The 25,996-nt window shown below is 34.6% G+C and overlaps 1 protein-coding gene across 1 annotated transcript; it reads right to left on the bottom strand.

Moving 5' to 3' along the window:
• On the bottom strand, nucleotides 1–24,699 carry CHORDC1 (cysteine and histidine rich domain containing 1). The gene is made up of 11 exons (XM_019739638.2): nucleotides 24,488–24,699; nucleotides 20,683–20,732; nucleotides 17,253–17,309; nucleotides 16,111–16,268; nucleotides 10,713–10,816; nucleotides 9,995–10,053; nucleotides 5,790–5,860; nucleotides 4,735–4,840; nucleotides 2,791–2,910; nucleotides 2,295–2,357; nucleotides 1–2,058 (listed from the first exon to the last, which is right to left on the bottom strand). Exons 1-11 carry the CDS (start codon nucleotides 24,549–24,551, stop codon nucleotides 1,912–1,914), a joined length of 999 nt encoding a protein of 332 aa, XP_019595197.2. The 5' UTR covers nucleotides 24,552–24,699; the 3' UTR covers nucleotides 1–1,911.
• Nucleotides 24,700–25,996: the final 1,297 nt, after the last annotated feature.

Raw genomic sequence — 25,996 nt, 5'->3', positions numbered from 1 at the left:
TCAATAAAGCTAATCACTTTTATTTTTATGACAGATTGTAAAATGTAAAAATACTCTACCTAATTATAACTGTGTCTCTTCATGTATGAGTCAAAGATAAATATCATTTAGATTTTTATCTGGGAAACAAACTCAGAGGTACACAGAAATAAGAAAGTAAATAAAGGGTCACTAATGCAACTAGATTAAATATGTAAGCTACATCTTAAAAAAACAACAACAGTCTGTCCTTTTAACTAACGATTAGGTATAAAATCCACTTACGTTAAATAATAATTCAATAGCACATGAGATATTGCCGCAAGAAGGAAACATTAAAAAAGGTTACATTAATCATTACCTGACACCAAGTATCAACCTCTTCCCTAAACAATAAAGATTTCATGTCTCCAAATGGGCTCAGGTTCCTCAATTAAGAAACATCAACTTTTAAAAATTTAAATACAACTCAAGTATTATAAACCTATGTACTCTATTTGGGTCCAATTTTTATTGCCAAAAATTTCTTGCCATGGTATTTTAATGTCACGCAAGCCTGGTTGACAGATTTTTTATATCTTGTAACAGAGCAAAACCATTTAATAATTACATATCTAATAGCTATTTACTAAATAAGGGTTGTAGAATGAGATATACTAACTCTTTAAAATTTTAGTCTGCAAATTTTCCTTTACAAAAATTCCATTAATACCAAGAAAAGCAAAACACTGAAGGGGCTTAGCAAATAATTATTTTAATCTACATAAGCATAATTCATGCCCAGATTTATTAAGTTCTATGAGAGTTTTGGACTTCATAACATTTCTTATTTTTCATTTTCTTTGTGAGCTCTGCATTACCTCAAAAAGTTAACTTATCCTTTAATGGGTTCAATTAGCATAAATAATCGCATTCTGTGATACGTATTTAATGAAGTACAATATATAATCAACATTCACCTAGAATTGTGAAACTGTTCATGAAAACCTAAAAAAACCTCCAAAACAATTAAGCTATTTTATTTATTTAACATGTTGTCATAAAGCAAAGCTTAAATCGTTTTCTGATACTCTAATGTATTTCCGTAAGCCTTTTAGTCTATAATTTTATAGTATTCCATCAGGGAGGCCAGATATGTATTTAATTTCTCTTTATATGTAATTAAAGATTGTAAGAGGGTGTAGCTATAATTCAGATACAATTTAGTCATAACATCATACCAAGACCTTATAAATAATAAAGAGATATTTAACATTATTGCTTAGTTTTATAAAATGGTAAATTTTAATCAAATTGACACCTCTATACCTTTGTTTCTTATACTCTTAAATCATACTGCTTGGCAAGTAATATAGGTATTGATATAGTTTTTTATTTCAATTAGTTGTAAACAAATTCTAATTTGTTAATCAATGCACATATTCCTCTTACTACACTACCTCAGAATTAAACCTCCCACAGAAAGTAACTGTCCCGAGTGGAAAAAATATTGCAGAGCTTTATCTCTTCTTTAAAGACTTTCAAGTATCATAGGAACACAAACTCATGAAAAAACTAATTAAAATTTTGACATTCCATCTTGCTTTACTAATTATGGAATAGAAAGAAGTGAACAAATGTTATTTTGTTTCTTGGCTTAACATAATATTACACTGAGAAATACTGTAACTGTTTATGAGCTATTTTGTAGCTTCTTCAAGTATAGGACACAACTAAGGGAGAAGAAATGAATAATCAATCTTAGGTAACTCAAAAGGAAAATGGGAGGCACAAAAAGATAAAATGACTTTGGCTTTTAAGAACCTACTGTTGACCCTGAAACACCAGATTCAACAGTAACATTAACAGAACAAAAGATTACAGCAGCAAGCCACCACATCACCACATACTAAGAATTCTGAAATAGGCAATCACTTTTTATTCCCTCTCAACTTATTCTGCTTTATCTTCTTTTTGTTTTTGCTGGTTTTTGGTTGCAGGCAATTCAAGGCTTGCCCACTGCATAGGTTCAGCTTTTCTCATGGTGATCTCAATCTTTGTTGCAGTCATAGTTACGTAACTTCGCTTTACATCAATCACCTGCAACACATTAAAGAGAATTACAGTAAACCTGTGTAGTTTTATTAGTTTTAGAGGAAAATACTGGTCTTATGATAATAATCAAAAATCTAAGTCTCTAATGCCAATTCAACACCTAGATTTCAACTTTGTGGTAAGTTATATACCTACTTTGCATCAATTATTAAAGTACTGCCTTTTATTATATAAATGGTATTTTAAATTATAAGACAAAATTCTGCTGGATTAATACTTACACCCCATAATTTCACATTTTGATGAAATTCCTTCTCGCCTTCAAATACAATGTGTACATTTAACTGAAAAAGATACAGAAAGTTGAGTGAGCAAATCCAAATTGAAGGTTTGACATAAAACAATTATAAAAAAGAAAATATTGATAAAAATCATTTAAGCTATTTTAGGAAATTGCCAACATTGTAATTTTTTACTTGAGAAAACCATTAACGGAAAAAGAAAAATTAACTTGAATTTTCACACTGAGAACTAAGTACTGTATTATTTGATAAATCTTCTAGGCTACTACAGTATCTCCAGAATGCTTTAGAAATAACTTTATTATGCACAAATTTTCATTTAAAATAACTTCTGTGAAACTAATTTCAAAATTTTTTCAAATGGGAAAGATTAAAAGATCTTATCTTAAAATCAGCTCAAGCAAGAACAGTATTACATTAACATAACTAATAATGTATAAAGACAATTTTACTGAGAGATATTTAGTGTACTTACCAATGTACTATTTGCTACTACTTGACTAAGTTCTGGAAGTGAATTCTTAGCATATACTGAAATGGTGACTTCACCCCCAGTCTGATGCCAGTCATGTCTACATGGAACAACTTTCTTCCCCTGTAATATAAGACAAACTTTATGGATCTACAAAGTGGCACATAATTAACCTCTTTGTAAGAGGAATTTGATGAGTCTAATTGGGAAGAATTACCAGGTGCTACTGAGCCCTTAACGTTTTTAAAGGCAAACTTCTATAGTTATCATCAAGAAGTTTAAACAAAATATATCATAATACAAAGAATATTTTATAGTTTTATGATTTGATAACACACTTATTCCTTCCATTTGATTTTTTTCTTTTAGGGCCACAGTATTAATATACACTGAAAAATGCAATTTAAGAACTCCCTACGAAACTTTCTCCAATTTTAACACTCCACAATCCACTAAGTACAGTCATAAAAACATTCTTTGAAGATTGAAGTGAGAAAGACATTTGCTTAGGGGGATACACCAGACAATATCTTAACCTCATGCAAGGAATCTTCCATTTATTTTCTACAAATTGGAACCTGCTATTGTTATTGAATACTCATTTTCCTCTCATAATACATGCAGAAAAAAAGAATTCGTGGAAGCAATATTTTGATTACTATTATCGAAATAATTATTACCTATCGGTGTTACATTGCTATATCAGTAATATTTTGAAGAAAAAGACAAACTGATTTGTTTTATAATGAGGGTTAGTCACATCATGCAGGAAACTATAAGGCACTCCTGCTGTAAAAAACAGTATTTACATTTTGGTACAATTGTACTAAATTTAAGTGATTTCTTGTATCACTTAAATTTTTTTTGCTCCTAGCTACTACTGGCTTAGACACTTAATACTTGGTAAGTGCATGCATTAAAAAATAACAAAAACATTTCATCAAGAATTATAGTCTGAAAACTTTTGCATATAACAGAAAACAACAATTTATGTTTTCAAACTAAGTATTTCAATCTTTTGGAACACGGAGAAATTACAGGGAGACTTCCTTTTTTGCTAATAAAACATTCCTAGAAGTTTCGTGGTAGATGAATTATTATAACTTGAGGGGTGTATTTATAATCTCCAACCACGTGCTATTAAAAATTGGAAATTATAGAATACTCAAATGTAGAATATGAATCCCTAAAGCAATGTGAAAATTTACAATTATTTTAGAAGTTAAAAGACACATATGCTGAAGAGTTCATTGCCTTGGGGTTATTAATGCCAAATACAACACATAAAAATAATTTATTAGAAAACACATTAATAGATATCAAGCACTTATTTAGTAATAAATTGCTTTCCTTCTTACAACTTAATGGGATTTGGGGAAATTATATACAGAATCACAAGTCTTTTTAAAAACTGTCCAGGGAAGTAGAAACTGATGCTTTCTTTTTTCTGTTGATAGACTTCCTGTAGCAAGCAGAGACTTTCAAAACAATTTCAATAAACAAGTCTGCAATCCTCCTCTCTGGCAACTAGATTGAAGTGTTTGTGCATCTGTAAATGGCTAAATGAAGTTCTAAGTGGCCAAAAGAAAATCATAGGTCTAAGTGATCAATAACATCAAATGAGTAGAAAAGTGCTTTTTATAAAACAAAAGGTGGGAATAGGCCATGGAATTACAGAAAATATGTTCCAATTATGATAGGCTTAAGTATTTCACAAAAACCTATATGCTTGCATGGAAATACACAATGGCTATTTTGATCATGCTCTGGAGCTTGCCCTTAATTTCAGTTTTTTTTTTTTATTTTTTTTTTTAAGACCCATCAAAACTTTACTATATGAGGGAGAGAAAAACTTTTTTTAAAATCTGAAGACAGAATAATCTAAAATCTTTTAAGAATGACTCAGCTGAATACACCGTAATGTGTTATTTTGAAAAGGTTACTTACCGTATCCTTTGCAGTCCACACATGTTTCCCTGTTGTACAGCCCTCTTGGGCTAAAAATGTATTAAAATCAGAAGTTTTTCTTCTACAACAGCTCCAGTATTTCATCCTTTAAAAAAAATCAAAGGAGATTTTCAGAAATAAAATCTCACAACCAATTAAGCCCAGAAGTATTATAGAGACACGTGTAGTTAAAAAATTCAATAAATAAGTGTGCAACTTCAGTATCTTACAAGTGTCTAAGTTACCTATTAAAACTATCAGCAGGCTAATAATTTTAAAACCAGAATGCCAATTATAGCAATTCTGGAGTTCTTGAATAAAGAAACTTAAAACCATCACATAATTCTCAATCAGTTTTTTACCAATAGCTCACATTCCTGTGTCCTCACGAAGCTACCAAAAAGTAATATGACCAAAGATTTAAAATCCTCACATTCGAATAACCCAGGAAAGTGAGAACATGCAAACAAACTGAAAAATAATGTATATACATCTTGTGAAGGACAGTCCCAAAGTAAGCAAAACCCACTATTGTGAAAAATCTAATACTGGAAGACAAAAATTACACAGTAAAACTTTCGGTTTGAATTCTGAAGGACACTGGAAACAGAGTGGAAGATTTTAACATGGTACTGTGTTTTTATAAACTACAGGGTAACATAGAAGAGAGGCTCTCAACAGAGGGCTGTAGAAAAGTATGGGTTTTCTTGGATGCCACAATGTTGGTGTCTTAGTGCCTCAGGGTCAAAAATTCTCAATGTCCTACAATGCGCAGGACAGTCCTTCAAACAAAATACTATTCAACCCAGAGTATCACGTTGAAATATAATGGAATAAGAAGAAAACATAGTTTGAATCACAATGGCCACTTAACTATGATATTGTGTCAGTTTCTCACGTGTAAAAAGAAGACAAAACCCACATTTCTGGGATATTGTAAAGATTATAAGACAATGTAAATAAACTAATTAAAATGCATGGCAAATAATGTTTAAAGGAATATTAACTTTTCTACCCTCTACCATGAAAGTTTTAATTAGTCATGTATAAGTTACCCTTCATGGAAAATAGGTACTCCAGAATGATACACACAGACTTCTTCTAGACTCTGTAGATCCTGATATGTCTAAAAGAGAGAAAAAAATTAGCTTCATATCTCAGTGTTATGTTTCATACACATCTAGTATTGGTGACCTCTATGAATTATGAAAATGCTCAAGAAATAACAAAAATTACCTAGAACATTCATAAAGTCACCCTAGGCCATTCCAATAAGAAATGAAAAATGGCTTCTTTTTGTATATGCTTAAGTGCCAGTTCCCTATGAAAAAGGCAAATAGAAAAGTAGGCAATAAGATGTATTAAAGATGCTTTCAGACTTTTGGGTATTAGGTCACATCCAAGCTTATTCAGGTATTTTAATTTATAATACAACATTAAAACCAAGAGATTTGTAATCTCAACAGAAATAGTTACAGCATGATTTGTGTCCATCAACTCCGTATGGGCATTATGAATTAATATGGAAAATCTAATAAGCAAATCTGTAAGTTCTAGAGTGATGATTTCTTATCCTTATGAAGGAAAAAAATGAACTACAGACAGACAGACAGACAGACAGACACACACACACACACACACACACACACACACCAACCCCCGGAGGTGCCAAAAAAGTGTATACAGATTTTAAGAGATGTTATCTATGTATTACTTTCCAAAGTTGAATTGAATTACAGTAGCAATGTGTAGTTTGACAGTTCGCTCAAAAAATGGCATTAATCAAAAGTCACCAAGAGACAGGCAGGAAAGTCAAAGACAATGGTGGAAGCACAGCTGTCGTTCTAGGAGTGCAACATTATTTGAAGTGGTATTTGAAATTCGAGAACATTGTGGAAATACAATGACAATGGAGGAGTGAATATGCAACAGAACCTCCAACACGCCTAATAACTGCACGCATTTGCGATAAGTTTGAGGCGCATAGTACTGTGTGAAGAAACTTGAACAGCATGAGCAGCGATACAAGTGGACACTTTGGTCAACGTTGCTCAAGCAGTAGTATGCCGTAATCAAAATTGTCTGGATGCTGATGGTAACTACTTTGAGCACCTTTTGTAACTGCAGAAGTCAAACGTGACTTGTATTCATTTTTTATTGGTATATATTATTACAATTTTAATAGTTTTTTCCTTTCTTAAAATGTGTATCCATTTTTGGCACCCTCTGTATATATCCAGGGTTTGTCTGGAAGATCTGGGCCCTATTGCTGCTGCTGTAGGTGAAGGCTCTACAGATGAATTCACAAAAAGGTATGTTAATAAAACACAGATGCAGCCAGTAGTACACTTTTCTCTCTACTTGGGTATTTATTGCAACCATCTACAAGTACAGGAAATAAAATTCTGTATGTTCACTTTTTGTAAATCCAAAGTACTGAGTGTGTGTATCTCTTAAAGATATTCCATAAGTACATGAAACTCAATATGCTAGATTCTGAATTTATCACTGTTACCCCCCCAAATCTATTTGTCTTTCCACCTTATTTGATGGCACCATATCCAGTCTCCCAAAGCAAAATTCTGTAAGTCCTCTTTAATTTTTCCTCTTCCTCCATCCATATGTAGTCTATCACAAAACTGTCAATTTGACTTAAAAATATGTATCAGTTTAATTCGCTAATCTTCCTCATGATCATTAGAAGATTTTAGGTAATGAGGCTATACTAACATTCTAATTCAAGGCCCTAAAGTAAGCACAGTTCTTAAATAGGACACACAAAGCACTGGTCATAAAGGAAAAGATGGACAAACTGGATTTTATTAAAATTAAGGCACCTTCGTTTATCAAAAGCCATTATTAAGACTGTTAAAATGTACAGTGTCTCTCTCTGACAAAGAACTTTTAGCTAAAAAATAAAGAATTGCTAAAATCAATAAGAAAAAACTAACTTAATAAAAAGATAGGTAACCAATTTTGGACATGCCACAAAAGCTATCCAAATGGCCAATAAACATACAGAAAGGCATTCAATCTAATCATCTCGAAAATGCAAATTAAAACCACAATGGGAACACTACACACTCACCAGAATGGTAAAAACATAAGACTGGTGTAGAACAAATTAAACCAGCCACATAAACTGCTGGTAGGAGTGTAAATACAATCACTTTGGAAAACTATGTGGAAATATCTGAAAATATACACATTATAATCCAGCAATTCCATTTCCAGTTATATCTCTAATAGGAATGTGTAAATGTCCCAAAGGTCATGCACAAAATGTTCACAGTATATTTAATCAAAAATAAATTTAAAGGACAGCAGAAACGATAAACTGATTGGCACATTCAAACGGCATGTTTTAAAACAATGAAAGTGAACACACTATGTTAATAAAATATGCAACAAAGATAATGCTAACACTTAATTAAGCAAAGGAAAACAGACACAAGGGTATTTGTCCTATGATTCTATTTACATTAAGCTCAAAAATAGGCAAAACTAATCTACGTTGATAGAAAAATGTGGTTGTCTTTGGGAGAAGAAATGAGTAGGCATAAAGAGGGCTCTACTTTGTGAAAATCCCTTGATTTATAAACTTGTATTTGGATACTTTTAAATGTTATATTTCAGTGAAAAAGATTAAAAAATTTCTTTAATGGCCTCCATAACCTAAATGCTAGTCTAACTTTTGAGCATTATAAAAGCCTTTCAGGATCTGGCCCTTACCTATCTCTTTCAATCTCAACATCACACCAGCAAATTCTGTACCATTATTAACTATTTATTGTTTGCTATATACTACTGCTATCACCTCTGCTTGGGATACCCTTTCCTTTTTTAGTCCATTTACAGAACTGTCATTTGTTTTTCAAAATTCATTCGGTATACCTTCTATCTGCTCTTACTCTACTACCCTACTACCCCAAGAATTAATCATTCTCTTTTATCTACTACTTCTACCTTATACACATGAATACTTTTGTTTCCATTCCTAAATGAGCAAGGTGATCTCAAACTTAACATTAGGGAAAACTACAAACCTGCTCACCCCAATCCCATCTTCTACTTCTCTGTTAATGGTGTCACTGATCACCTAGACGCTAGAGCCACAAGCCCCCTTCCACTACTTCCCGTTCTTTACTAAGTCCTGCTAACATTTCCAAATATCATTCATTCTACATACATTTACCATGTGCCAGGCACTGCTCTAAGCATTCATATTACAGTAAAGAACAAAACAAAATCATCCTTTTCTTGTAGACCTTGCATCAGATTGAACAGATCACAAGTAAAATAAATATGCAAAATAAGTAGTATGTCATAAGGTGACAAGTGCTATGCAGAAAAACGTAGTGAGAGTGGAAATGTTGGAGGGTATAATATTTAACATACAGTAGGTAGGAAAAAGCCTCACTGAGATGTGTGATTATATCCCACATTTAATCACTTCTCAAAAACATACCCTCCAATCCCATTCCCTGGCCTTTCACACTCTTCTCCAATCCTAGAAGGTTTCTTTCTTCCAATTCCACTCCTGCCCTACTATATTTGCAACTTAGCAGCAAAGACATATTTTTAAAACCCCTTCCTAAAACAAATTAATAGCTTCACATTATACTTAGAACAAAGACCAAAGCCCTCGTGAAGCTTGTAAGGACCTCCATAATCTTGCCTACCTCTCTTATCCACCACTTACTTATACATCCTTGACCAAGCCCCACACTGATCTTTTTCATAATTTCTTTAAAAGACAAGCTCGAAAGATATAGATACTACTCCCATATCTACTCCAAGGTTTACATAACTCATCCACTACATTATTCAGATTTCTGATTGTGTTACCACTTCAAAGAGGACTTCTCTGACAATCTATCTCTTCACTCTATCTCCTTGTCTTCATAAATACCTGAATTCATAATCAATTACCTATTTGTTGTTTTTCTTCCTAAACTAGATCAGCCTCGCAAGAACAGAGATTTTTGCTTTAATACGGTATCCCCAGGCTCCAAAACAACGCCTGGCACATATTGAGTGCTCAATAAATGTGACTGAATGACATTTATTTCCAACATTTTATCAGATATGATGCTCCTCAAAGATAGTCTCTTATCCATGTTCATAGCCCTAATTCATAGCATAGTGCCCAACACGTATAGGCACGCAAATGTTTGTTGAAATGAGTCAATAAATTGCACTTTCTTTTCAAAATTAAAATTTTACTTCCATGATTTAACACAAATTTTACAATACGTACCTTTGAACACCCTCCATTTTTACATGAGGTCCCAATCTTAATTTCATCACTGTCTTCGTCTGAAACAAACAAAAAAAATCAATTAGAAACATTAAAATAGAACACTTGACTGGAGTACCATTCTTCAAAAGGAATCTTTTCCATAACACAAATTTAAAAAAAAATAATCTAAATACAAAAATAAAAAAAAACCTCTGACACTTTAAAACAAGTTTAAGTAACTAAGTTTTCTCTGTGACCTTTCAGGTAATGTATTTAGAAAGGTGATAAGAAACCAACTATTGTGATTAGGTTTTGCCTATATCCCCAAAATGATATCTGACACATTTCTATAACACAATACTATATCCAATATTAACCTTATAAAAGAGAAATCATGAACAGGTACTTTCCTCCCATGGTATCAGGTATAGAATCAGATAACACTGAATATATTTTATCTCATGCACAAATGAAACATTTACAATTATCAAAGAAATTTAATTCACTGTTAAAAAGTAATGAATCAAAGAAAGTAAAAAGTTTTAATTAACAGGCTCTCATTATGAATATACCACATATTCATTCTGTGTATTACTAGCATTTAGAAAACAAAAATAAGCTCTTTACTACAATTAGCTACTTTTTCATATTTATATTCAGTAAATTATATGGTTCCTGTCTCTTTTAAATAATTAATTATATAAAATAAATTGCAAAATACGAAACAAAATCTTACCTTTCTTATTTTCTTCATTACCTGATGACAGTTTAAGTTTATCAAGTGCTTGTTTTAGGGAGGCAGATACTTTTAATTCCAAGGTTGTCATTGGTTCATCTGGGCTAGAGAATTTTGAAACTTTATTACCATTGTTGATACACCAAAATATTTCTTTGTACTAAAAAATAAATATACTTAAAGAGTCTAATTATGAAAAGAGGCCAAATGCCTTGTAAATGAACTATTCCCATTAAAAAGTATTTTACAAACAACCACTACAATGTACCGACATTGCTAAGCTTTAACTGAAAAGATTCTATTAAAATATTAAGCCTCAAATAATCATGTTATTGCTCACACATGAAATTACTCAACAGTAGGGCAAATGGGAAGGAAATAAACAGTGGGAATCCAAGTTTGTCAAGATGAGTAACTCCAAGGAAGGGACCATGATGTAATTTTATATTCCTTGACTGAGTAAAATGCTGAGCATATAATAAACAAGCAATAAATATGTACTAAGTGAATCCATATTCCTACTGGTGGAGATAAATTATGTTGTGTGCACACTGGTATACACATCTATAAATTCAGATACAGTTGTATCACAAGGCAATTTTAGTGCAGCTGAAAAATACAGTAAAAACAGTATCCCCTAACGTTTCATAATGGTTAAGTGTTGTATGTAAAATTTTTTAAGGCCAGCCAGTAAGTACGTATTAAGAATAAATGGAGCAATAAAAATAGAAATCCTAGGTTATTCTACACCTTTAATAAAATAAAACTACTGATGTAGGAAGTATTAACAAAGTACGTAAAAACCTACATCCTCATAATCTCTACAATACCTCCAAATGAATTTAGGATAAAACATTTAATTTCTTTCCTTCCTCTTAAGTAAAACAGTAGTCCATCATTAAAAAGACAAAATTAACTCATATTGTCAATTATAGTATTATAGACTTCACTATAATACTTAAGAATGAGCCATGCCAGAATTGTCTTTTTCTGATAATTTTTTTAATGGGCAAATCAGCCAGCAAGGCATTCGATTAAGTCTCTCGTGTTTATGAATAAGGTGAAGATAGAACAAAATCATTCTAAGAAGTTTGGTTAATGAACAAATAAATATAGGAATGTCTCTTAGGGTTCTTATCTTGGTCTGGTATTACTCAATATGCTGTAAGTTTATTTTAGTAAGAGCAATAGAGAAAAACAAAGGAAAACAGTAAGTCCATAGTGTGAATAAAATACCAACAGGGACCATATCTGAGGTTAAAATCCAGCTGTTTTTTAATTCCTGTATTTTGGTTCTAAAATACTGAACTGCAACATGAAGAAAACATTGTGTAACAGTGATACCCAATATGCATGTGTGGGAAGGTAAAATTAAAATAAGGTCTAGTTCATCAGAAAGTGAGTATGAGGAGTCTGTAATTCTACTGCAAAATGATCAACAGGTATTTTAAAAGTACTTTAACAGATATGCCATCTAAATCAAACACGTTAAAAATTTGTCAGTGATCCCTGACAGACATAGATGCAAAAATCCTCAGCAAAGTTTTAGCAAACCAAATTCAACAATACATTGAAAAGATCATATACCATGAACAGGTGGGATTTATTCCTGGGATGCAAGGTGGTTCAATATACACAAATCAATTAACGTGATATACCACAGAAACAAAATGAAAAATAAAAAGCAAATGATTGTATCAACAAATGCAGAAAAAGCGTCTGACAAAATGCAGCATCCATTTATGATAAAAACTCTCAGTAAAGTGGGGATAAAGGGAACATATCTCAACATAATAAAGGCCGTATATGACAAACTCACAGCTAACATCATACTTAATAGGGAAAAGCTAAAACCATTCTCCTTAAGATCAGGAAAAAGGCAAGCATGTCCATTTTTACCACTTTTATTCAACATAGTATTGGAAGTCCCAACCACAGCAATCAGACAAGAAAATAATCAGACAAGAAAAAAAAGTTGGAAAGGAGGAAGTAAAACTGTCATTATTTGCAGATGACATGATACCATATATAGAAAACCCTACAGATTCCACCAGAGCTATAAAAACTGGATAAATGAATTTAGTAAAGTAGCAGGATACACAATTAATATTCAGAAATCTGTTGTATTTTTATATAGCAACAATAAATTATCAGAAAGAGAAATTCAGAAAACAATCCCATTTACAACTGCATCAAAAAAACAAAAAAACAAACAAACAAAAAACAACCCACCCCCCCAAAACAAAAACAAAAAACAACCTAGGAATAAATTTAAGAAGGAAGTAAAAGACCTGTACTTGGAAAATTATAAGACACTGAAGAGAGAAATTAAAGAAAGCATATAACATCTCATGGACAGGAAGAATATAGATAAAACATACATGCTACCCAAAGCAATCTATAGATTCAACGCAATCCCTAACAAAACACCAATGACATTTTTCACAAAACCAGGACAAATAATCTGAAAATTCATATGGACGCATGAAAGACCCCGGATAACCATGGAAATCTTGAGTAAGAGCAAAGCTGGAGGTATCATGCTACCTGATATCAAACTATACTACTAGGCCATAGTACTCAAAACAGCATGGTACTGGCATATAAACAGACACATAGATCAATAGAACAGAATAGAGAACCCAGAAATAAATCCATGCCTATATGGTCATTTAATCTATGGCAAAGGAAGCAAGAATACACATTGGGGTAAAAAACAGTCTATTCAGTATTTGGTGCTGGGGAAACTGGAAAGATACATGCGGAAAAACGAAACTGGAGCACCTTCTTAGTCCGTATACAATACAATGGACTAAAGGCTTAAATGTAAGACCCAAAACCATAAAACTCCTAGAAGAAAACATAAGTAGTAAATTCTCAGAGATTACCCTTAGTAATATTTTTACTGATATATCTCCTTGGGCTAGACAAACAAAAGGAAAAAAACAACAACAAAAAAATGGGACTATATCAAACTAAAAAGTTTTTGCACAGTAAAGGAAACCATCAACAAAATGAAAAGACATCCTACTGAATGGGAGAAGATATTCATCAATAATACATCTGAAAAGAGGTTAATATTCAAATTTATAAAAAACTTATATATAACTCAACACCAAAAAAAGACAATCCATTTAACAAATGGGCAGAGGACCTGAATAGACATTGCTCCAAAGAGAACATACAAATGGCCAATAGACATATAAAATGCTGTTCAACATCACTAATACTCAGAGAAATGCAAATAAAAACGAGATATCATCACTTCATACCTGTCAGAATGGCCATGACCAATAAATCAACAAACAGCAAGTGTTGGCGAGGATGTAGAAAAAAGGAAACCCTGGCACATGTTGGCGGGTTAGCAAATTGGTGCAGACACTATGGAAAACAGTATGGAGGTTCCTCAAAATATTAACAGTAGAACTACCTTATGACTCAGTAACTCCACTGCTGAGTATTTATACAAAGAAATCCAAAACACTAATTCAAAAAGATATGTGCACCCCTATGTTAACGGCAGTGCTATTTACAATAGCCAAGATATGGAAACAACCAAAATGCCCAACAACAGATGATTGAATAAAGATGTGGTACATACAGGTGTGATCAAAAGATAGTGAATGTTTAAATATAAAAAATTTATTACAGTAAAAGACACATTGCTATTAAACCCCCTCAGAATACTCCCCTTCACTTCAATCATACTTATTCCATCATTCTTGCCACTTTCTGAAGCAGTTCTGGAAGTCCTCTTTCATGAGTATCTTTATTTCATCCTCCATCATGACAACACTCCATGTCACATATCGCTCTGGTTCGGCAATTTCTGTCAAATAAAAACATTACGGTGTGTCCTCATCCACCTTCTTCACTGGATCTGGCTCTCCCCCAAAGTCAAAATGACTATGAAAGGAAAATGTTTTGAATTGATTCAGGACATCGATGCAGCCACAATAGCTCAACTAAAGATACTCATGAAAGAGGACTTGCAGAACTACTTCAGAAAGTGGCAAGAACTATGGGGTAAAGGGAATATTTTGACGGAGATTAATGGCAATGTGTCTTTTACTGCAGTAATTTTTTAAAATTTAAAAAATTTTAAATGATCACACCTCATGTACACAATGGATTACTACTCTGCCATAAAAAGGAATGAAATCTTACCATTTGCGACAACATGGATGGACCTAAAGGGTATTATACTAAATGAAATAAGTCAGAATGAGAAAAACAAATACCATATGATCTCACTTATATGTAGAAACTAAAGGACAAAATAAAGAAACAAAACAAAGACTCATAGATACAGAGAACAAACTGATGGTTACCAGATGGGATCAGAAAGGTGAAGGGTTTAAGAAGGACAAATTGGTAGTAACAAAATAATGTAAAGTACAGTATGGGGAATACAGTCAATAATATTGTAAATACTATGTATAATGTCAGGTGGATACCAGATGTATTAGGAGGATCACTTCATAAATTATATAAATGTCTAACTACTAAGCTGTACACATGAAACTAATACAAAATAATACTGAAGGTCAAGTATAACTGAATAAAAAAAGGCACAGGGATGCAAAGTACAGCATAAGGAATATAGTCAATAATATTGTAATAACGGTACACTGTCAGGTAATAGACTCTTGGGGTTATCACACTGTAAGATACATAAATGTTCAATCACTATGTGTTTTGTACACCTGCAACTAATATAATATTGTATGTCAAAAGTAATCGAAAAATAAATTTTTAAAAGTTAAAACAAAAAGAACTTGTCAGTGATAATGAGATTAACAGTTTTCAGGGCATCTGAAAGTAAACGATGAGTGACTAGGCTTGTTCTAAGTGGCAAAATATGAACAAATAAAAATTTGGCTCAATACACATGAAAATTATACACTGATTTAGTAACAATATAATTGACCACTTTGAAATAAAAGCAAATTCTTCTTCACTAGAATTATTTGAACGAAAACTTAAATATTCTTCTGTTAATAACGTCCTAGGAAATATTCAAGAAACAGTAGAAAAATGGAAGGGAGGACCTCTACATTCTTTTTCAACTCAAACTCATTCTCTGATAAGGACAATTCCTTTACAGAATTTTACTATGCCACAGTAGAAAAGATACAAGCCCTGGCACAAGAAGGATGCATGGCTTCCCTAGTCTGCCATAATTATAGTGGTACAGTGAGCAAATCAGCAAGGAAGTTTACTGTGTACATGTCCTCAAGCTGAGGGGGGGATATAAAGGAAAGGTCTATCTAAAGGAAAATCAAATGGTTCAATAGCTAGTGACTACATAAAAGGTACAAATGGTAATATTCCAAATCATAAAGGGAAATTCCATAAACAATAATGTGACAATAATATGCAACTGTAAAAAATGTACCTTGGCCTCTTTATTGCTTCTACTGGTTTAGGGGCTTGAATGATGTGCTCCTGAAACTTGGGTTTCAATTCAGATAGTTCTTTCTTCTCAGTAGTCTTGACTTCAGGTTTGACGGGCTCAGGTGGCTTTTCACTATTATGTCTACCTTTTGTACAGCCCTGTTAGTGAAAGGTACTCATTATGAGTTATCCTATCATCTATTTCACATGCCATGAAAGTAGTACTATTTTTCAATTCTTTATTAATAAAACCTATTGCATGTTTTCTCCCCTTGTAACCCATTAACTTATTTTAAGAAACTAAAAATAGGACTCCAAATTTGTTATTTTTATAAGAGTTATTACATTTGAATAATGCATTAAAAATATTTGTAAAACACTTCATAAACATCTACTTAACTATTAAATGTAGCATAAACTTGTTTATAGGTAACAAACTCTGGAGACCTTACGAAGAGAATTCTACAAACTATTTATAAAAAAGGGTCTCAATTTGATTCCTAGTTCTGCTACTTACTAGCTACATACCTGGAGGAAGTTAATTAGTCTTTTTAACCTCAGTTTCTTCATCAGTAAATGGAGATAATGGCACTTAAGATATTTTCTGAGAGGATTAAAACAATAGAATACTTGGCACATCTGGCAGGTGGCAAACATTCAATAAATGCCAGCTACCTTTTCCATATTCCATTGAGTAATATGTAATTTTAACATTTCTGAAATCATAAGATCAATGGCATGTTATTTAATCAACAGCTTTACTTTTCTTTCTTAAGGGCACACAAAAGAATGATACACTTTGATGATATCTTAGATTTGGTAAAACATTATCGTTCCTAACTGAGTATGCATTAAATTTTTGCCTACCACCTTCCTTCTTCTTGATGTTCTTCCAGGACTACTCACATCAAATACAAAGCAAAATTAACAAGTGGGTAATACGTTAAAACCTTTAATCTCTAAAACAGAAAAATTCCTATTGTAAACACTGTAGCAAGGAGGTGAGCTCCATTTTAAAAGAAAGGTACTATCTGCAAATTAATAGGGACTAGTCAATAGATGTCCAAAATTAAACTTAAATTTGGAGCTTCCCAGAATATGGAGTTTTTAGGAGATAATCTAGAAAAAAAAACCAATACTTACTACAATGCTTAGAAAATCAGAAAAATCAGTTGTTCTCCTCTTACAGCAAGACCAACCCTGTGAAACATAAGAAAATAAAAAGTGAAAACATTATTTGCATGAGAACCACAACCCAGTAAAACACTTTATTTGCACTTATCGCCTTGAATCCCAAAGTGACTTGCATATATATGTATTTCAGTTTTGAAATGTTGTAAATGATTCAGCTAATCAAGTGAAATGCTTTTTAGTCTGATTTAAAAAAACACACAAAAAACTAATTAACCAATGTTAGAAGTGATGTGTGTTATGATCTATCATGAAAGGAAGCACCTTAAAAATAGGGGGACAGTTGGATGGCTCAGTTGGTTAGAGCGTGAGGTCAGAACAACAGGGTTGCCGGATCAATTCCCACATGGGATGGTGGGCTGTGACCCCTGCAACTAAAGATCGATTGAAAACCACGACTGGACTTGGAGCTGAGCTGCACCCTCCACGAGACTGAAGGACAACGACTTGGAGCTCATGGGCCTGGGAGAAACACACTGTTCACCAATATTCCCAAATTAAAAATAAAAAGTTAAATTGTCACTTTTTTTTTTAAAAAAAAGGGAAACAGAAATTGCTTTTGCTATTAAAAATAGTAATTGATTTTTATAGAACATTTTATAATTTCTAAAAACATACTCGCACATTTTAAAGGATCTGGGGAGTAAGTGAAGTGCTTTACTTTAAAAATCCATTAAGTCAGAGATAATTATAATTCAGTTTCTAAACAAACTTATTGTAGCTGTTCCTCAACAATAAGCTTTCTACCTATTTTCAGAACAACACAGATTAATTAGCAGCAGACTAAGCATTGTTAGATCTTTGTAAGCTAAATGATCTTTTTAGTGAGAAGCATAAAAATACAGAAATTGTAATGCAGTGTGTGAATACTGAACAAAATATAAACTGGCTTACCAAAAATGGCTTTAAGTTGTCACCTATAATTCCAGCAGCCTCAAGACTTAGGATGGCTCAAATACAGACTAAGGGCCAGCTTTGCACATATCCATTTGGACCTCACTGTTTTTCTCAATACACAGCTTGAAGAATTGGACAGTGTTTTTTTTTCACAATATGTACTTAAAGTTTTTTTTTTTTTAACAGAGGATGTTAAATATGCTGTAATTCAAATTTTCCTTTATTTTGAAATATAATCCTCTTTTACTTTGAATTGAGATATAAATAAAAAGTTATCATCTTAAATACAGGGTCTTATAAAATTGATAATATAGCCATCAGAGAAGTTATTCTATACAAGAAAAGTCTTTATTGTTTTAATCATATATGAAGAATTATATCAGGTATTCTGGGAATACTGGGATATATACATGATACAGACCAGTTATCTCAAATGCCAATCTGGGATCCATGGTAGTTCTCATAAAATGAGAAAATGATAAATTTAAGTGAGTATAAGATTGCTATCTTTTTTTAAGGATCGTCCTTTTCTCTGAATATTTCTCTTCTAATTTGAGTATTAAAATGTTCTTTCATTAATGCAATGTTTAACTTCTTCGTTAAACAGAAAATTGGCAACCACAGACACTATACTAATTGAATTTGTTTTTTTTTTCCCTTCTTCTGTTTCTCCCACCCCCACTCCGGTGCAAGCCGCTGTTCCTCAGTCTCGTTGTGTAGGACACAGCTCTCTGGCCCACGCTGGTATTATGAGCCTGCGCTCCTCCTGGCTGAGGCAGTCGGTAGCCAGTGGTCAGTCGGCTGCTCACAGCAGCTCACGGCAGCTCTCACTGGCTTCCAGCCACTCACGTTGGCCACTAGTTGCTCCTGGCAGCACAAGGTAGTCCACGGCAGCACACAGTAGCCCGTAGCAGCACACAGCAGCTCACGCTGACCTCTGGCTGCTCACGGCAGCCCAACTCCAGGGAGAGCGGTTGTTCACAATCTTAGCTGTAGAAGGCGCAGCTCCCTGGCCCATGTGGGAATCAAACCGGCGACCTCAACCTCGGTGCTCCAACCACCTTAGCCACTGGGCTGGTCCACTAATTGAATTTTTGTCTGAAATTTACTGGGCTGTGAAATCCAACAGTCTTGTAAATTCCAGATCTTCAAGAAATGTTTATGGAGATAATAATAAACAGTAGAATGAGAGAAGAAACAAAAATACTTCAAAGTAAAATCATTAAGATTGATGATTAAGAGTTGCGTAGTAAAAAAGAGCGATAGACTGAATGACTAGAAAGTCAGTGATATCATTACTCGCAGCAGCAAAGTTGAAAGGCAGGCTATTTTTGGCATAAGAGTTCACTTTAGAGACTGGTTTGTGTTTGTCAATGACACACATAAATGGAATTATGCTGTAGAAGTCATAGGCATTAGAAGTGACATTTAAGGAATAAATGAACTAATAAATGAGAGAAAATAGGAAGCCAAAGCCTGAAAAGTGAAGTATGTCCACAGTTAGGAGACAGGAGGAAAACATTACACTAAAAGAAAAAAGAAAAATGTACAGTAAGAAAAATAAACACGGACTAGATGGCAGTCCAGGAAAAACACAATGCCCCCAACCCTGCAAAGATAAATATTCCCACAGAACAAGTTTCCATCCCCATACATTTCTAAAAACGCTAAAAAAATGTTAAGCAGGAGTTAGGTCTCCACTTGCCCTATGGAATGTTTGTTCCGTTTTCCTCACTTAGTAACCAGATTAAAATAAACTTAGCTGCTTGTACATTTTTGTTTATACTTGGCTAGCTAACAAGTTAAATGCCAGAAACGTCCAACTAGTCTCTGAAAGGTATAATTAGAAACTCAAAGGGGATCAACAATATTTAGACATTTAAGACTATTTAGGTTCCTAAGAACAAGTAGCAGCATCTAAAACCACAGCAGAACCATACTGCAATATTTTCTTTTGAGATATACAATGGAAAATGTACCATATTATCATAAATTTTAGAAGATCAATAAACCCACCATGAAAAATCTGGTCAAACATTCTATTATTTCTCTAATTCTCCAGAACATCAAGGAAGTACAGGTGGCATCTCTTTTCAGTAAACTTACATGTCTGTCCTGATATTGGCACCGCTGTATTTATAACAATCTTTCCTAAAATGCAGGGCTGCTCTTATTATACAGCAGCTGTATGACAGACTGAGAGATTTAAGATTCAATACAACTGCTTTTATTTCCCCTCAAAATTATGAAAGTGAAGAAACGAGGGATATAAAAATGAGGACTGGGACAGAAATAACAATTTTATTACTGGAAGACCTTAACAGCACTATCTGCTGTTTCTTTACTTTTAGTGGAGCACTTGCTTAAAGCACCCCAAAACCGTCATTAAGAAAGCAGTCACAAACTGAAAAAATAAAAGATTTAGCATTACACATCTAAATTTACTATGCAAATATGAAGAGACTGAAATATATCAAGTTCTTACCTTTAATGCATCATGAAAAACTGGAACACCTGGGTGGTATGTGCAAGCATCTGGTCAAAAACAGAGAAGAAAAAAATGTCACTTTCTAATAAAGAAGTATCATTATTTCCTTCAGGTGTTAATATTTAATCTTTTCCCCAAATTCAGGTAATACTTTTCTTTTCCTTAAATATTCACTATTGCTCAAGTTTGATGCATGACACACTATGCTTAATATAACACTGTATTAAAAAAGTTAAAATTCCAATTCAAAAGTGATACCTATAGATAAACACAATACAAAATAGTTCAAATATAACAAATTACATTCTGTATTCCACTAATTTTTGTATTAGGTTGCTGCAAAAGTAACTGCAGTTTTTGCCATTATTTTTAACCTTTTAAACCGCAATTACTTTTGCATCAACCTAATAGTAAAATTTGTTTAGTACCAAACTCAAGCTCCAAGGTTGTGCTATCATCTTTCAATTCTGTTTTTTTCAAAAATACTATCAAACTTAACCCTTTTGCCATGATGGTCAAATATATCTGAATGGGTATTTCCATCCACTGACTGTGGATAGAAACTTCCAGAAAGAAAGTTTAGGAAAACAGATGTACATTTTTCTGTTTTTGTGTTTCTCAAGAATAATAGAAAATTTTTACACACAAAAATAATGTCATTTATATATAAAGCAGCTCAAATTGTTATTATTAAATGCATAAAATAGTCAAATATCAACTTTTTGGTTTTTTTGTGGATTTCTGACACATTTTGAAAACAAAACTTGAAATCAACGCAGCAAAAGAGTTAAGTATTCTTTACGTGCACTGATCCATGTTACCCAAGGCTTACTAAAAAAATAAGAGCAGGTTCAAAATTTTAAAAACTGATGCTAATATCTAATTGCTAATTTAAGTTTCCTAGACAGGCGTCAACTCCTAGACACAAACTTCATTAAAAAGAAACTTAAGTTCTACAGTCTATTTTCAATGATTTGTGATTTTCTATTTCCTTATACTCCTCCTCATCATCAATTTTTACTTAACTCTTATGAAAATGGGCTTATTACAGTTTGCAGCATGGAGTATTATGTCTAAAAAATACAAGATAATAGACACACTTACTCCCTGAGGGAACCATGAACTTAGAAAAAACAAGTCAGCTCCACACCTGCACTATTTTCTTATATGGCTACTCTGCTCAACCTTCATGCCTACTTAGCTTTCAATTGTCTACAACCTCTGATTCCTGGTGTTGCCTTAAAATGATTAATTCCTGGTAAGGAAATCTCCCTACCCCTGTATTAATAACCAATATGGTTTCCTTAGTTAGTAACCAGGTGTTGTGTTACATAGATAATATGCTAGAGAATGCAAAGTGTCAAGTATTTTCATGGTACAATAAGTACACCCATGAATTAGAATTAAGCTATCAATTAAGGGTAGTAATGGAATTAAGGGCTGGAAAAAAGTAGACATGAATATGCAGAGGGCTATGAAGTTGAGCGAGGGGAACCAAAGCAGAGAACAGAGTATTTTTAAATACCAAATTTACAAATAGCCAGAGGCATAAAACACATAACGTGTAACACAGCAAGAGGCACAATAATAACTGTCAGTTTTGGCAGAACGGCAGCAGCAGTGAATCAGGTCTTAACCATACAATTATTATAGTATGAACAACATCAGAAATTCACTGCTTTCAAGAGTAAATAACAAGCAGATGGACATTTTCCTCTCTAGTCTCTATGTAAAGTTTATAAGCAGTTTGGCTTAAAGTAATATTTTATGGGTAAGAAGCTACAACATTATAGTTGTAGTGGTTAAGAGCCAAGGGCTTTTAACAGTGGGTCTGACCCTGGCTCAAATTTTGCCTCTGTCTCTTGGTAGCTGTTTCAGTTTCCTCGTATGCGTACCAGATTAAATAAAATACTGTTTGTGAAGTGGCACTTTTTCCAGAGTAACTATTTAACATATACAAGTTTCCAATCATGTTTCCTTTAAACTCATTTAGCTGTGTTTCAAACTAAAATGTCCTAACAGCTTAGAAGGGAGTCTCGTTATTTTAGTCAATACATAAGGTCAATCCTTTCCCATTGTATAAAACTCTCTTAACCAAATCCACAGTTTGCCATTAACTCTTGTTTTCTACTCCCTATCTCCATTTGCTTAACTTTCCATTCAGTCAACCAACTTCCTTGGAGTATTTATTCTAAGTCTCTACAATAACTCCATTTGCTAAAGCAAATAAAGTTTCAGCTACCTTACTGGCGCTCCCAGCTGCATCTGGTAGCTGACCACACACAATCCCTGAGAATGTCCACTCCTCTGACTTTCCTGTCTCCCCTCATCTCTTTCCTAAGTACTGTACCATTTCACATGCACAGAGCCAACTTCCAAAATGTGGCTTTATCACCTCTTAATTTTATGCTGGTATGTAGCACCCTACAAATAAACAAACATATTGTCCGGTACAACGAAGCAATCAACCTTTTGCCTTTTTAGAGTACTGTGCAGACACTAAGACAACTTACTTGTTACACAGACTACCAATAACAAAGGGCTTTAAAATCCTGCATTCCTCGATTACATCATTCACTGAAATCTCACTATTTTCCCAGTGAATAACTTCATATTAATATAAAATTGTCAATGACAGTAACTTGAGTATTGTATAAAGACTGGATTTATCTTTTCCTCAGAATCCTGCCAATGGTCTTACCATTTTAAATGTCACCAATTCACCTGTGCACTAAGATAAATATTTCAGACATCTCAAAGGTGAAAAGGATTTTAAAAGGCATCGAATTTAATCTCTTTCACAATGAAGAACAATGTTGCTACCATGCTGAACTTGGCTTCTCTAATACGCATACTTCATAGGAATGTAAAGATTAAAATGAAATAGTGCAATAAAGTGATAGACTGGCATATAGAAAAAAACACCATAAATGCTACTTCTTTATCCCTTTCACAAATCGCAATCGAAGTTCATTGGTCATTTTCCATTTTTCATCGGGTCTAGTCACTACCTGTCACTTTACATCATTAACTCTATACGTTGGTCCAGTGGAGATAATTCAGTTATCCTGAAGATGGCAAGGTATTAAAATTAGGCGGCCATAACAAAAATACCCAACGCAAATACGGCTACTAAGCAAGTAAAGGAGAACCCATGTATCACCCACTGGGGCGCGTATATCAAAACTTCACAGCGTCAAGATATAGGACAATTGTCCTAACCAAGCGCACCTTTTTTCTTTTGAAAGTAAGTTTGTAAGAGGGGGTCGACCGAACACGCCGACAGCAGGCTTTCAGACCAACTTTTATACTAATACCACGAGGCCGAACTTAAAATGCTAGGGTAACCCGCCCGCTGCCCAACCCTCCCACCCGTCCGTCCGTCCGTCCGTCCGGCTGTCACACACCCACTCTCATGCACAGCAAATCAACCTCCGAGCGAGACCCGTCGCACCGGGTTGCCTCCTGCTTCCCCACAGAGCCCGCGTGGGGGTACAGAGGTGCTGCATCCCAGGCGAATCACTGGGTGAGAGCACGGCTGGGAAACACGTGCGGCCCCGGGGAGAGCGGCTCAGCGGGCTGCGGCGGCGGCAGACACCGTTACGGGCGCCGGCCCCGGGGCCCCGCGCACAAAGGACACGGCTGGCGGCTCCCAGCGCAGCCCAGGGCGGCCGGGAGGGAGCCTGAGCCGGGGCAGCGCGGCGACGGCTCGCGGGAGGACCCCGGGACACCGTCTGGCCCAAGGGCGTCCCCCGATAGGAGGTGGAGAGGGGAGGCAGGGCTGGCGGCGCTTGTCTCTTACCGTCGGCATTGATCTCGGGATCGAAGCGCTGGCCGCAGCCCCGGTTGTAGCACAGCAGGGCCATGTCTTTCCCCACCGGTGCCAGTCCGGCCCCAAAACCGGCAACCTCAAGACGGTGCGTTGCAACCACCAGTCCGAAGTCTGGGGCGTCTGCCGGCTTCCGGAAACGACCGGTTTCGCTTCAGGAACCTTCGCGAATTTTCCGGTCGCGCAGGCGCAGAGGTGATGAGCAGAGACGGAGGAAGAGGCAGGAGGCGGGGCTCCAGCGGGGTCCTGTGGGTCGGACGCCCGCGGCGGGCGGCCGGGGCCGGAGGTGGAGCACCGCTATGCGTAGAAGACAAATCTTAAGGGCAGAAAGTGAAGGTACCCGAGGAGTGGCGGGCTGTCCAGATTCCTGCGCCCCTCATTGGTTGCGGGTCTCTCGCGAAGCAAGATGCTGCTGTCTCGGCTCCGCGTCCGAGCTGCCTCTTACTTTGGAGACTGATCACGCAGCCTCGGCGATGCTTGTCTCCTAGGTGCTAGAGAGTTTCAGTGCAGAATCCTCCAGTTTTTCCGCATCCTCTGCGTAGAACGTGGTTGCTTAGTAAAGGATGAGAGGGATGTTGGGCGACTCTCCCTGTGTGAGTTTGTCTCCACTGTCCTGATTCTGAAGCCCTGGAGAAATGAAGGCACTGGAAGCAATTTTAACAACTAATTGAGGTCAAGTCACTGAAAATACAAAGCATTTAGAGGTCAGACTATATAAAAAACGTATTGATCAAACACAGTGCTAGAAATGGTCGCTATTGTTTTAAGACCTTGGGGTAATTGTTGCTGTTTCATATTAGCCTCCATTTAATTAATTTATCGATACTTAATTTTCTAATCATGGAACCTTACTAAAGGTTTCATTAAATGCATTGTAAAAAGTATAACACTAACAGGCACACACAACACTAGCTCCAACTTGTATACTTCCCAAACTTGGGGCGTTTGAAATAAAAGCAAATGCTTTTAGATAACCAGTATACAGAACAACCTTAAAATAGTCACTAGCAGTAGTTTCTAAGTAGAAATAGAAAGTTATATAATGTTTCCAGTAATCCCAACCAAGTCTGTTAGAGATTGGCTCACAATCCTTCAACTCCAATAAAAAAGCCATCTCATTTTTCCATATTCCCCTCTTTTCTTTATATTTAGAAGTGTTCATTTTTATGTAGTAATCCCAACATAGCTATATACAATGTTGTATCGCCTTTAACCTGAGTATTTTTTTTGTTTTATAATCATGAATGATGAAGTAGTATTCTGTTGAATAACTGCACTATAACCATCCTTCTTTAAACCTCACCAATTTTATTGTACATATATATGCTTCAATAGTCACTTTATTGTATGTTGTTTTTCTTATTTTAGGATTTCCCCTCACGATAATTACTGAGAAATGGCAGTACTAGAGTAAACAGCATAAGCCTTTTAAAATAATTTTCAAGATTTTAAAGATATATATTGCCAATTGTTTCCAAAAGA

The sequence above is a fragment of the Rhinolophus sinicus genome, linkage group LG06 (assembly GCF_036562045.2).
Source record: "Rhinolophus sinicus isolate RSC01 linkage group LG06, ASM3656204v1, whole genome shotgun sequence".
Lineage (NCBI taxonomy): Eukaryota > Metazoa > Chordata > Mammalia > Chiroptera > Rhinolophidae > Rhinolophus > Rhinolophus sinicus.
This window is presented reverse-complemented; position numbering and strand designations above follow the sequence as displayed.